The sequence below is a fragment of the Vulpes vulpes genome, chromosome 8 (genome assembly GCF_048418805.1).
Source record: "Vulpes vulpes isolate BD-2025 chromosome 8, VulVul3, whole genome shotgun sequence".
NCBI lineage: Eukaryota > Metazoa > Chordata > Mammalia > Carnivora > Canidae > Vulpes > Vulpes vulpes.
The window spans coordinates 93,460,583-93,472,661 of NC_132787.1; the positions used below are offsets into that span (position 1 = coordinate 93,460,583).

General features: G+C 37.7%; 1 protein-coding gene across 3 annotated transcripts in view; it reads right to left on the minus strand.

Moving 5' to 3' along the window:
* Window positions 1–32: 32 nt before the first annotated feature.
* The window catches only part of UBXN2A (UBX domain protein 2A), a 42,852-nt gene continuing 30,805 nt past the window's right edge, over window positions 33–12,079 (minus strand). For all 3 annotated transcript variants that reach the window (XM_026014946.2, XM_072767580.1, XM_026014945.2), the window contains exons 6-7: window positions 11,218–11,376; window positions 33–3,336 (exon numbers count right to left, since the gene is read on the minus strand). In XM_026014946.2, coding sequence (XP_025870731.2) covers window positions 3,144–3,336; window positions 11,218–11,376 — 352 coding nt within the window. In that variant the 3' untranslated portion in view covers window positions 33–3,143. The remainder of the gene's footprint in view (window positions 3,337–11,217; window positions 11,377–12,079) is intronic.

The window sequence follows — 12,079 nt, forward strand, 5'->3', positions numbered from 1 at the left end:
GATAGAACTATTATATAAGAAACAACTGTAGATTATTTCACAGTTCCTTTTAATGAAATATTTCATTCTTAAGACAACAGTTCTTCAACCATTAGCAAAAGATTGCTTTCAAAAATAAGGCACTGAAACAGATGCATGATGCTATATTTTCAACACAACGAAAAGTAATGAAAAGTATTCTGAATGAGAAAAGTATATAAAATAAATAAGAACAGTTTTATAACCTGCATAATGCATAGTAATTTAACCATTAAATTAGAATCTATAAAACTAGAAATGTACTTCTTGTATCAGCCTTAACAATGATTTTTAAGAAACTGTCGAGTTTTGGAACTATGTAGATCAAATTGTATTCAACACCTGTATTTTCAAGTCTGTCTTCCCTTGCCTTGCCAAATTCAATTTATATTTTAAGTATGTTTTGCATAATCTACACATTTATTTAACAACTTTACAATTTTGAACTTTAAGGTAGAAAGCTGTATCGGATGATTCCGATTTTAGAAAACCTTTGAGAATATTACTCACATTAATGAAAGTGTTCACAGTTACAAAGATGAAGGTTATTGCTGATGATGAGTCTTTCTCCATAGGAATTTCTCACTGGGGTGTATTCTACATGTACACACAAGAAAATCTCCAATGTATCTTCGGGATAAATAATTATAAACTGGAAAATCCACAAAGGAGGCTTTTCTATAGGTACAAGAAAAATATTTCCAATGAGAAGCCCCTTTATAGAAATATATGGAGAATTACTTAGACTAAAAATTATGCAAATTAAAGTTACACAATGCTTCATGATAGGCCTATATGAAACATTTTCTTACAGACCCTTGGAAAATACATTAACAATTATTTTTATATCTGAGTTTGTGGATTTTTACTGTTCCTTCATTTTAAGAATGCCATTATGTTTCATTAGAGAAGGCTCTACTACAGCTGTAAACATACTCAGTATTTTCTATTATATATCTGTTCACTTCTGAAAGTAAATGACAAAAAGAAAAGCTTCCTTTGCCCTCCTCGTCTTCCTGATAGGCCTCTACCATATGGAAGGCTGAGAGCTAGACGAGAAGGCAGTCTTTATATGGACCTCAAACAGAAGATGTATTTATAAACCAGGTCATCTGTTACATGTATTTTTCCCTTTTATTATTCCTGAGCTTCTAATGAAAACCTCATTTAAATGTTGTAGCCTCATCTCAGCTGTCCTTAGAGAAGAGGAGGGATAGGTTTCTATCATGATTAGTTAAGAGTTAAAGGGGAACAGTCTAAGAACAAACTGTGGGAGATAAAGGATAAAACTGAAAGGTCCAGAAGTCCATTTCAGTGGAAGAGTCCTCCACTGTCCATGGTGAAGCACACAGGCTTACTTTCTTAGGGTGGAAGCATAGTGAACCCTGAACAGTGGTTCTTCTACTACATACCTAAAACTCACTTGAGATTACAAATGCAGAGATCTGGGATTTATCCCAGATATAATCAATCAGAATGTGTGTGGTAGATGCCTGGAATAGACATTCTGAAACGCTTTCCAAAGGATTCTTACACTAAGATTTGAGAATCATTGTAAACCGTTGCTTTGTAAGAATGGTTCTTTCAAGAGGTCCAAAAGTCAAACTATTTTCATAACCAAACTAAGACATTATTATTTCCCACACTCCCAATTTTTCATGAATATACAGTAGCATTTACTAGAGGTTACATGATGTGTAATATCACAACAGATTGAATGTGGAAGCAGATATGAGACTCCATCTGTCTTCGTTAAGTCAGACGGTAAAGACAGTTGCAAAAACTGGAATACAATTTCCACTTTTCTTAATAATTTTTTAAGGAAATACATTTTCATTAAAATGTGGTTTATATTAACATGTGCTTACTATTTTTAATGAATAAGTATTTTACAACTTTTAATTTTCAGTATCATATATATAACCCATATAAATAAAAGGTCTTGAGATCAAGAAGTTGGAAAACTACTCTTTCCAGCAGATACCCACTGCCCTGTGAACATTACTGCTGATAGATATGGCTATTTAGTTCCTTAGCACAGTCAATGTAAATTTTGCTTTACATAATATTCAGTAGATAATTTGCAGGGGGGAAAAAAACTTCTTAAACTTATTTCAGGCAAGGGAATTCAATCTGACAGTGAAATATTGAAGTTTAACCAGTTTGGGTTAAAAAACTAAAATGCAAAACATGTTTTCCTTGGTGGCATCAGGATGTAATAAATAATCCTTTAATGTATATCCAGGTTGACTCTGGTATTTGGAATAGAAAACCATACTTTATGTGATGCATTTAAAAAATATTAATTAGCAATGTGCCAACACAAGCATTAGATTCTAAGCAAGTGGTAGCAAATGAAAGGTTTACTCAAAATGTTAGCTAAAAACAAATCCCTAATTTTCAAAATAAAATAAAATAAGGGATGAACTAGGGTTCCTGGATAAAAAAAAAAATTGTTTAAATTACACTTCTTGAAAATGTAGAAATGGGAGGAGATTAATATTGACATTATACTAAGCTGCACAATTTTATTCTTAAAATACATTTTAGATATTATGCCAAATTAATGAGTAAATCCTGCCATAAGTGAATAATAGAGAACACTGATGTTCAGGCATAGCTGTGGTGAAAGCAGTTCCTTCTAGCCTTCTGACTGTATCTCAGATATAAAATAATTACATTGATGTTTTTAACCTGCCATGTATAATTTTCTTAATATATTGCTTTTAAAAAATCTGAGACAGCTAACATCTAAATAAATGACTGCTGGTTGGGAATATTTGAATGAATGATGCTGTGAATACACTGGCTAATTTATACCATGTTAAGATTCTATACGATACAGCAATTTAATATATCTTATTGTTGAATTAACTGGTATTTGAAATAAGTGTAGCTTTCTTTCTGAGTAGCCTTTTGGAAAAAGTGCATTGAATAGAGTTTCCAGTCATAGTTCACTTTCCTAACTTATACTGATTTAAAAATCTTCTCATCAGGAGGGAGTTAAACAGTGCTCGAACCCAAAGTCCAGCAAATCTGACATCCTTTCCCTCATTTTGGTTTGCATGTTCATTAACAACCATCATTCTCTGCAAACTTTCCACTTAGTGTATCAAAAATCAATATTATGAAAGTTCTCTAAAAGGCTCAGCAGTTTTTTGGAGTCTCTGAATGATTACAGCATTCTGTAAATCTGCTTCTTCCAATGTGAGTGTTTCATCTAGCAATTTGAGGAAAGGAAGAGCTGTGGCCAGGGAAAAGGGAGGGCTTCTTTGAGATCCTTGGTATTTTTCGATGAAGTCTTTGATGTGGCTTATCCTGTAAAATAGCACAAACTATTATAATTTTATGAAAACTTGAGTTGATATGACGGTAATAACTATGGTTACATTTTCGTTTTTTAAAATTTAAATTTAATTAATTAACATATATTAGACTCAGAGTTCAGTGATTCATCAGTCTTATATAATGTTATGGTTACATTTTATTATTCTTTAAAGGATTTTATTTTTAAAGATTTTATTTATTCACTTGACAGAGAGCAAGCACAAGCAGCGGGCAGGGCAGAGGAAGAGGGAGAAGCAGGCTCCCCACTGAACAGGGAGCCCAATGTGGGGACTAATCCCAGGATCCTGGGATCATGACCTCAGCTGAAGGCAGATACTTAACTGACTGAGCCACCCAGGCACCCCCATGGTTACATTTTTTTTTTAAGATTTTATTTATTTATTCATGAGAGACACACAGACAGAGACAGAGACACAGGCAGAGGAAGAAGCAGGCTCCATGCAGGGAGCCCGATGTGGGACTCGATCCCGGGTCTCCAGGACCACGCCCTGGACCAAAGGCAGGCACGAAACCACTGAGCCATCCAGGGATCCCCCATGGTTACATTTTTAAAGAGTACTTATCTTTTAGAGATATATATTGAAATATTTACATAAGAAACTATACAAAGTCTAGATTTGCCTGAAAATAGTTCGGTGGAACTCAGTGAAGGATCACTGTAACTTCTCTTTTTGTGTGTATGTATCTGAAAGTTCCTGTAACAGGAAGTTTATATACCTATATCTGGCTCTGAATGGATCAGAAATGGTCACACTAGTAACCTATGTAGACCCGGCTCTATCTCTTAAGTATCAGGTCATGCTGTGTTTCAAAAACAATTAGGAAAATTCTTAACTTAGTGTGGGTAAAATTTCAGTTAGTATAATCAACACTATCATACAATAATTGAAATTTTGGAGGTAGAGTTATGTTCACTTGAGTATATGTGTATGTATTTAGAGAACGCATACAGAGTTCATTACAACTAAGATGCTACTGATTTTAAGACATTTTATATATTGCTAAAAAATCTAGATTATGACAAATATGTTAACACTCAGAATTTTTATCTCATATTTATTGAAAGCAGAATTAATCTCATGTAAACATTTCTCAAATCAAGCATATACTTCTATTAGAATCAAATGGTTAAGCCATTCCTAATGGTTGAACACTGTTCAGACTCAAGTCCTTCGAATCACTTTTGATTCGGTCAATACGCGGTACATGTTTTTGCATATAATACCAGCCCTCTGTATTAACAGGTGTGTTGGTGATAAAGAATTTCTTTAAAAAAAGACTACTGTCTCTGAGATGTTTTATGTTCAGCTGACACTTGTTCTGCATGCTTTGAGGCAGGTGCTAAGTCAAAAACAATTGTGTGGGGATCCCTGGGTGGTTCAGTGGTTTGGCACCTGCCTTCAGCCCAGGGTGTGATCCTGGAGTCCCAGGATCGAGTCCTGCATCGGGCTCCCTGCATGGAGCCTGCTTCTCCCTCTGCCTGTGTCTCTGCCTCTCTCTGTGTCTCTCTCATGAATAAATAAATAAAATCTTAAAAAAAAAAAATAACCAATTGTATAAAGAATGCCATGCAGCCAACCATGGATTTTAGGATAAACCTCCATTTCAGAAATGCTAAAATGTGAAAAGATGTGCAATTCAGAATTGAGATATGTCGTATCATGAAAGGCAGAATTCTCCCAATCAATTCACTAAAATTCATTAATTGCCACTCTGTGTGAGGGAATCCCTGGGTGGCTCAGCAGTTGAGCATCTCCCTTCAGCTCAGGGCTTGATCAGGGAGTTCCAGGATCAAGTCCCACATCGGGCTCCCTGCGGGGAGCCTGCTTCTCCCTCTGCCTGTGTCTCTGCCTTCTCTCTGTGTTTCTCATGAATAAATAAATAAAATCTTAAAAAAAAAAAAAAACTTTTAAAAAATAAAACTAAAAAACAAAGTGTGAGCCACCTCCGCTGAGGACTGAGGCAAGATGAGATGATGACTATTTCCAGCTCAGGACAGAGAGCCCGGTGACCCAGAGCTGCCACTGCCCTAGCAGCAACAGCAGTAAGAAGCTATGGCAGCTGAGACCAGAGAACTAGTGGCACATCTATGGATGGTGGTGGGTTCCTGAGCCTGGACTCGCCCACCTATGTCCTACACAGGGAAGAGCAGAATGATGACCTCAACCCAGTGGTCCAGATCATTTATAGTGAAAAATTTAGATTTGTTTATTTTGGGGCTGTTATGCAGTGATGAAAGAAGTGAACGAGCTTTTCTTTATTTTTTAAAGATTTATTCATTTGAGAGAGTGAGAGTGAGACACAGAGAGAGCTCTTGTGCACACAAGAGCAGGGAGGGGGAGAGAGAGATAGGAAGAGAGAATCTCCAGCAGATTCCTTGCTGAGTGCAAAGCCCTACGCCAGACTCAAGATCATGATCCGAGTTGAAATCAAGAGGGATGCTTAACTGAGCCACTGACGCCCCAGAAGTGAAAGAGCCTTTAAATTAACCAGAGATGCTATTGAGTTAAATGCAGCCAATCACAGAGTATGGCATTCTCAGAAAGTTCTCTTAAAGTCACTCAAAGTGACTGACATGAGAAAATGAACTACATCACTGCAATATTTGAAAAACAGCCCCAAAACTATGAAGTTTATCACCACAGTATTAGTGGAATGGCTAAAAGATCCATCTGAGGGGGATCCCTGGGTGGCAGCGGTTTAGCGCCTGCCTTTGGCCCAGGGTACGATCCTGGAGACCCGGGATCGAATCCCACATCGGGCTCCCAGTGCATGGAGCCTGCTTCTCCCTCTGCCTGTGTCTCTGCCTCTCTCTCTCTCTCTGTGACTATCATAAATAATAATAAAAAAAAATTAAAAAAAAAAAAAGATCCATCTGAGGAGTTTGAGTTTATTGTGATAAGATCAGGATGCAAAGAATTATCATAGCTGGCAACATCAACAATGGATTATTCAGGGATTTAAATTTTGGGATAGTGAGATGCAATATGTCGACCCATTTCTTTTTTTTTTTAAGATGTTATTTATTTATTCATGAGAGACACAGAGAGAGAGAGGCAGAGACACAGGCAAAGGGAGAAGCAGGTCTCATGCAAGGAGCCCGATGCGGGACTCGATCCGGGTCCCCAGGATTACACCCCGGACCGAAGACAGCGCTAAACCACTGAGCCACCTGGGCTGCCCTGTCGACCCATTTCTTAAGTAGCATATAAGAAACACCTTTGTCTAGAACCAAAGACACTTCATAATCTCTAACACTACTGGCTGTAATGATAATTGCTATATTGGAGAGAGAAGTCCAGTACACTGTGGAAATAATCAAACTAGTGCATGAAAGTGCATGCAACTATTTGAAAGGGATTTTACAGAACAGTGGTCTTTCCAAATATCCCAATCTGTTAAATCAGTTATCTGATTTACAACCAAGTCAGAGGTCACCCCCTAACTGCCTTTCTCATGGACATCTATGAAAACATGCTAGATCTTAAAACAAAACAAAACAAAAAAAGCCAGGGGGTGGGGGCAGCCCAGGTGGCTCAGCGGTTTAGTGCCGCCTTCAGCCCAGGGCACGATCCTGGGAAAATGATAAAACAGTATGTCTTGGGCAGCCAGGGTGGCTCAGTGGCTTAGCGCTGCCTTCAGCCCAGGGCCTGATCCTGGAGACCTGGGACTGAGTCCCACGTCAGGCTCCCTGCATGGAGCCTGCTTCTCCCTCTGCGTGTGTCTTTCATGAATAAATAAATAAAATCTTAAAAAAAAAAAAAAAAAAGACATGCTAGAAAACCAACGTGATAAGGAGGACATTCTCTCTCTCTCTCTTTTGGCTTCTATTATTATGATCATCACCTTTCTGATTCTAGCTAAGGTGGTTTGCCATTTAGAAATAATGTAAGTGAAATACCCTGAAGAAAGCCTGATATATAGAAAACATTCAATAGGTGGTAACTAAAAACAAAACCCAAAAGCACAAAATAGGAACCAAAAAAGATTGTTAACCTAGATATAAAAACTACATTCAAAACTTTTTACAAAAAACACATTTAAACACATAAATTTTACCTCTGTACAGACTTAACTATATAGCTTTAACAAAAAAACAGTAAATGTTAAAAGAAAGAAAGGAGAAATAGACAAATCCACAATTATACCTGTAGATTTTAGCACAGCTTTACAGGTAACTGATAAAATAAGGTGGAAAATAAAGCAGTAAATTAATTTATTAAAAACTAAGTAATTAAGAGAATGTGCAGTTGGCAAAAGGAAAGCTAGATGGACCCACTCAGAACGCAGAGTCCAGAAGAGATCATCTGCTTTACAAAAAGATGACATAGCAATTGGGTCAGGAAAGAAGTTTTTTCCACAAACAGTGCAATTAACAGGACTTGATCATGTGACTTGCTCTAGCCAATGGGATGTTAGTAGAGTGATAGTAAATGTGCTTGGTGGAACCAGCCTTGAGCCTCAGCCTGTTTGAGAACACAGACAAGTAGGGTGCTGATTCAAGGATGAGAGTCACAAGAAGTAGACCTAGACTCAGACCTGTAGCTTAAATTAGGGCTCCTTTAGATGACCTGCCAACATATGAATGAGCCCAGCTGAGATCAGCAAAGCCACATGAGCTGACACATAAGAAGTATTATTCCATGCCATGAGATTTTTCTGGATGTTTACTGAGCAATGCTGACTGATATATCCATATAAACAAATTTAAGCCTGGACATTACCAATAAAAATAGAATGTATAATTGATTTCATATAATAGATTATAGTATAATAATGAAAATAAATGAGATACAGCTATACACATCAACATGGATGAGTTTCTTTTTGGATGAGTCTTAAAAAAAGTTGCAGTATAACATGATTCCATTCATGTCAATTTTAAATAAAAAGCAAAACAGGCTTTCTGTTTCCTTACTGAACTTCATCCAAAAGCCATTAGTAGAGGAGAAAATGGGAGAAATGATATGGAGCTAAGGTGGACCAGAACAGGGGATCAGTCTAAGCACAGTTAAGAAGGTATCTGTACAGGAAAGCTGCCCATCTGCATTGTGTCAGAGCCTGAGAAGCACAAGGAGGGCATCCCTGTAGAAGGAGGTAAGGAGCGTCAGAAACCAAGTGGGTTGAGGAATATATCTAAATTGAGGGGTAGGAGAAGTGGCCTGGAGTGGGCTGTCTCAAGCAGAACAGAAAGAGCCTCTTACAGAGGAGAAGCCAACTGCAGCATGTGAGAACCAGAAAGGGGTGAAGAAATGTAAACAGGTATGGGGGAGAAAAGGGATCACAGAGTGTTAGAGCCAAAGAGGGTGAAGAGATCATTGGCATGATGTGTCAGAAATTCAGCAGAAAGAAGGGAAATGCAGTGGGAACTCAACCAGGATAGTTAAAGCCCAAGGAGAGTGATGGAGTCTTCATGTAGGGGAGGTGCCAACAGGGAAAAAAGAGACTGGTTATCCAGAGGAGAATTAATCAATCAATCAGTAAATCCATTAAGAATAAGTGAGGAGTGCCTGGGTGGCTCAGGTGGTTAAGTGTCTGACTTTTGGTTTTTGCTCAAGTCCTGATCTCAGGGTCCTGGGATCGAGACCCCCATCAGCTCCATGCTCAGTGGGGAGTCTAAGGATTTCTCTTCCTCTCCCTCTGCCCGTCCCCCCTGTTCACCCCCACCCCCGCCAAAAAAATAAATGAATTAAAAAAATTAAAGCCAATTTTTGGTATACTGAGTTTGGAGGTATCTATGTGAACTCATGCTTTTCATTATGCAAAGACATAAAAAATAAAGATGTAAAAAATGGTTATGTATGTATATGGATATACGTGCATATACACCTATAGCTCTCTCCACTGAGAGGGCCTGGGAGTAGGAAAATCAAGCAGTGAGAATCCCTGCTACTCAGATCCTGGCTTCTCAATACCATTGTCCAGTAAAAGGAATCAGGTTTCTCTGTCTGAGGAACTATTAATTCAAATGAGACATGACACCTAAATGTTATGTGTGACTCTGAAAGGCATTTGGGTAAAAAGAATGATATCAGATTAAATGGCAAACTTTGAATAGGCCCCAAAAATTAGCTGATAGAAGCATATCGATGTTATTCTCAGATGACTGAACTATGGTTAGAGGGATAATATCTGTTTGTAGGAAATACACACTAAGGTATTTTGAGTGATGGGTCATCAGACTGGTAACTTACTATTGAATGGCTAAGGGGAATTTTTTGTTTTTAAGGGGAATATTTTTTATAGTGTTCTTAAAACTTTTCTGTATGTTCATGATTTTTTTTTAAAATTTATTTTAGAGAGAGGGAGTGGGAGTGGGGGGAGGAACAGAGGGAGAGGAAAAGAATTTCAAACAGACTCAGACCAACTCGGAGCTTGATCTCATGACTCTGAAACTATACCCTGAGCAGAAACCAAAAGCCAGACACTTAACTGACTGAGCCACCCAGGAGCCCTATTTATGACTGCTTTACAATCTAAACGAGGGATGCCTGGGTGGCTCAGCAGTTCAGCGTCTGCCTTTGGCTCAGGGCGTGATCCTGGAGTTCTGGGATCAAGTCCCATATTGGGCTCCCTGCATGGAGCCTGCTTCTCCCTCTGCCTGTGTCTCTCTGCCCCTCTCTGTGTCTCTCATGAACAAATAAATAAAATCTTAAAAAAATCTAATTATTTGAAAATGAGCAAAGCAATTCAGTATTTTCTAATATACATATGTACTTAATAAAATTATAAATAAAAGCAGAAATCATTAACACAACATTCAGAATACAGCATCTCTTGCACAAAAGGAAAGAGAGATGATCAAGTAAAGGCACATAAATATACTGGTATATATTCTGGGTTAGTGTATATGTGTGTGTGTGTGTGTGTGTGTATAGTAAAGGGGGGGGCAGAAGGAGAGGGGGAGAGAGAATCTTTTTCTTGTTAAAGATTTTATTAAAAAAAAAAAGATTTTATTTATTTGAGAGAGAGAGAGAGAGAGAGCACGTGAGAGCATGAGCAGAGAGAAGGGCAGAGGGAGAGGGAAAAGCAGACTTCCCACTGAGCAGAGAGCCCAAAACAAGGCTCAATCCCAGGAGCCCCTTAGATATATAATTTTTTTTTAAAGATTTTATTTATCTTTTCGTGAGAGACAGACACAGAGAGAGAAAGAGAGAGGCAGAGGCACAGGCAGAGGGAGAAGCACGCTCCATGGGAGCCCAACGGTGGGACTCGATCCCGGATCTCCAGGATCACGTCCTGGGCCGAAGGTGGTGCTAAACCGCTGAGCCACTCGGGCTGCCCTAGATATGTAATTTTAAAAGAATTATTCTTTTTAAGATTTGAAAAATTTATTTGACAGAGAGACAGAGAGAGACAGAGAGTGAGAGAGAGAGAGAGCCCACACACAAGCAGGGGAAGTAGAAGACAGAGGAAGAGAGAGAAGCAGGCTCCCCTCTGAGCAAGGAGCCTGATGCAACACTCGATCTCATGACCCTGGGATCATGACCTGAGGCCGAAGGCAGACACTTAACCAACTGAGCCACCCAGGTGCCCCATAAAGTAATTATTTTTAGTATGTCCTAAGAGATTCTCTCTCTCTCTCTCCAGGGACCCCCTAAAATAAATAAATAAATCTTAAATAAAATAATAATTATGTATCTAGTTATACAGGAAAACCAAATGATAAAAAAATGATAATCCATAAAACAAACTGAAAATACTTCATTAATTTCCAAAACTTCTACTATCAAGATATATTATGTTTAGAGAACTGGTAGATTCTTGGTTAATTCTTAAAAACTGCTGAATGACCTGAAAAGAAATTTAAACATGAAAAAATTCAGACAAATAACGAAATGGAAGACTCACCTATGAGAAATGTTAAATTTTTGGACAATCCTTTTTCCATTGGCTAACCAGATCTGTACATTAGTGATGGGTTCCAGGTTGTTTAGTTGAACAACAGACAAATTATTTTTATTCTCAACTTCAATACTCTTTGACTTAGAAACAATTTTTGGTGTGGCACTAAGAAAAGCCAGACAACAAAGTTAGATGAATATCGTTATTAAGCAGAACTTAATCACTGAACAATTACTATAAAACTTTTACATTAAGTATACCTTTTAGAAAAAAAAAAAAGTATACCTTTTAGGAAGATTTTATTAAGTCACAGCTCAATAAAAACACAAAGATATAATATTACTTATGTCCATCATATATGATGAATGTAGGAACCTAATGAAATTATGCATATCCAAGTAACTTGTAAGACTGTAGAGTGCTACGTAAACATATTGTGAGTAATTATTCAAATAATGTCTTACAGAATAGACAATTTTATAGGGCTGACATATCTGTAAACTTTACTTTTATGTACTATTCCCCAGATTAAAATTTCTATAAGAATTTAGAAGTTCTCAAAAACAAAAACAGGCCAAGAAAAAAGAAAGAAAACAAAGGCAGGGGGGAATGTGCTGGATAGCTCAGTTGAGTCTGAGCCCTGTGTTTCTCTATAGAAATTAGTCCTTGTGTTAGAAAGGGGGGCGGGAGAGGGGGGAGGAAGCAAAGTATATCCTGATTATTCTGAAAGTCACATCTGAATATTTTTATATGTGTGGATGAATATACAGATATCTTTATCAATCTGGATAATCTATGAGAATTCATAAGACTGACCACATATCTAACCTCTTTGTATACTGTCATAAAGCCTACTTAGAGGGCAGCC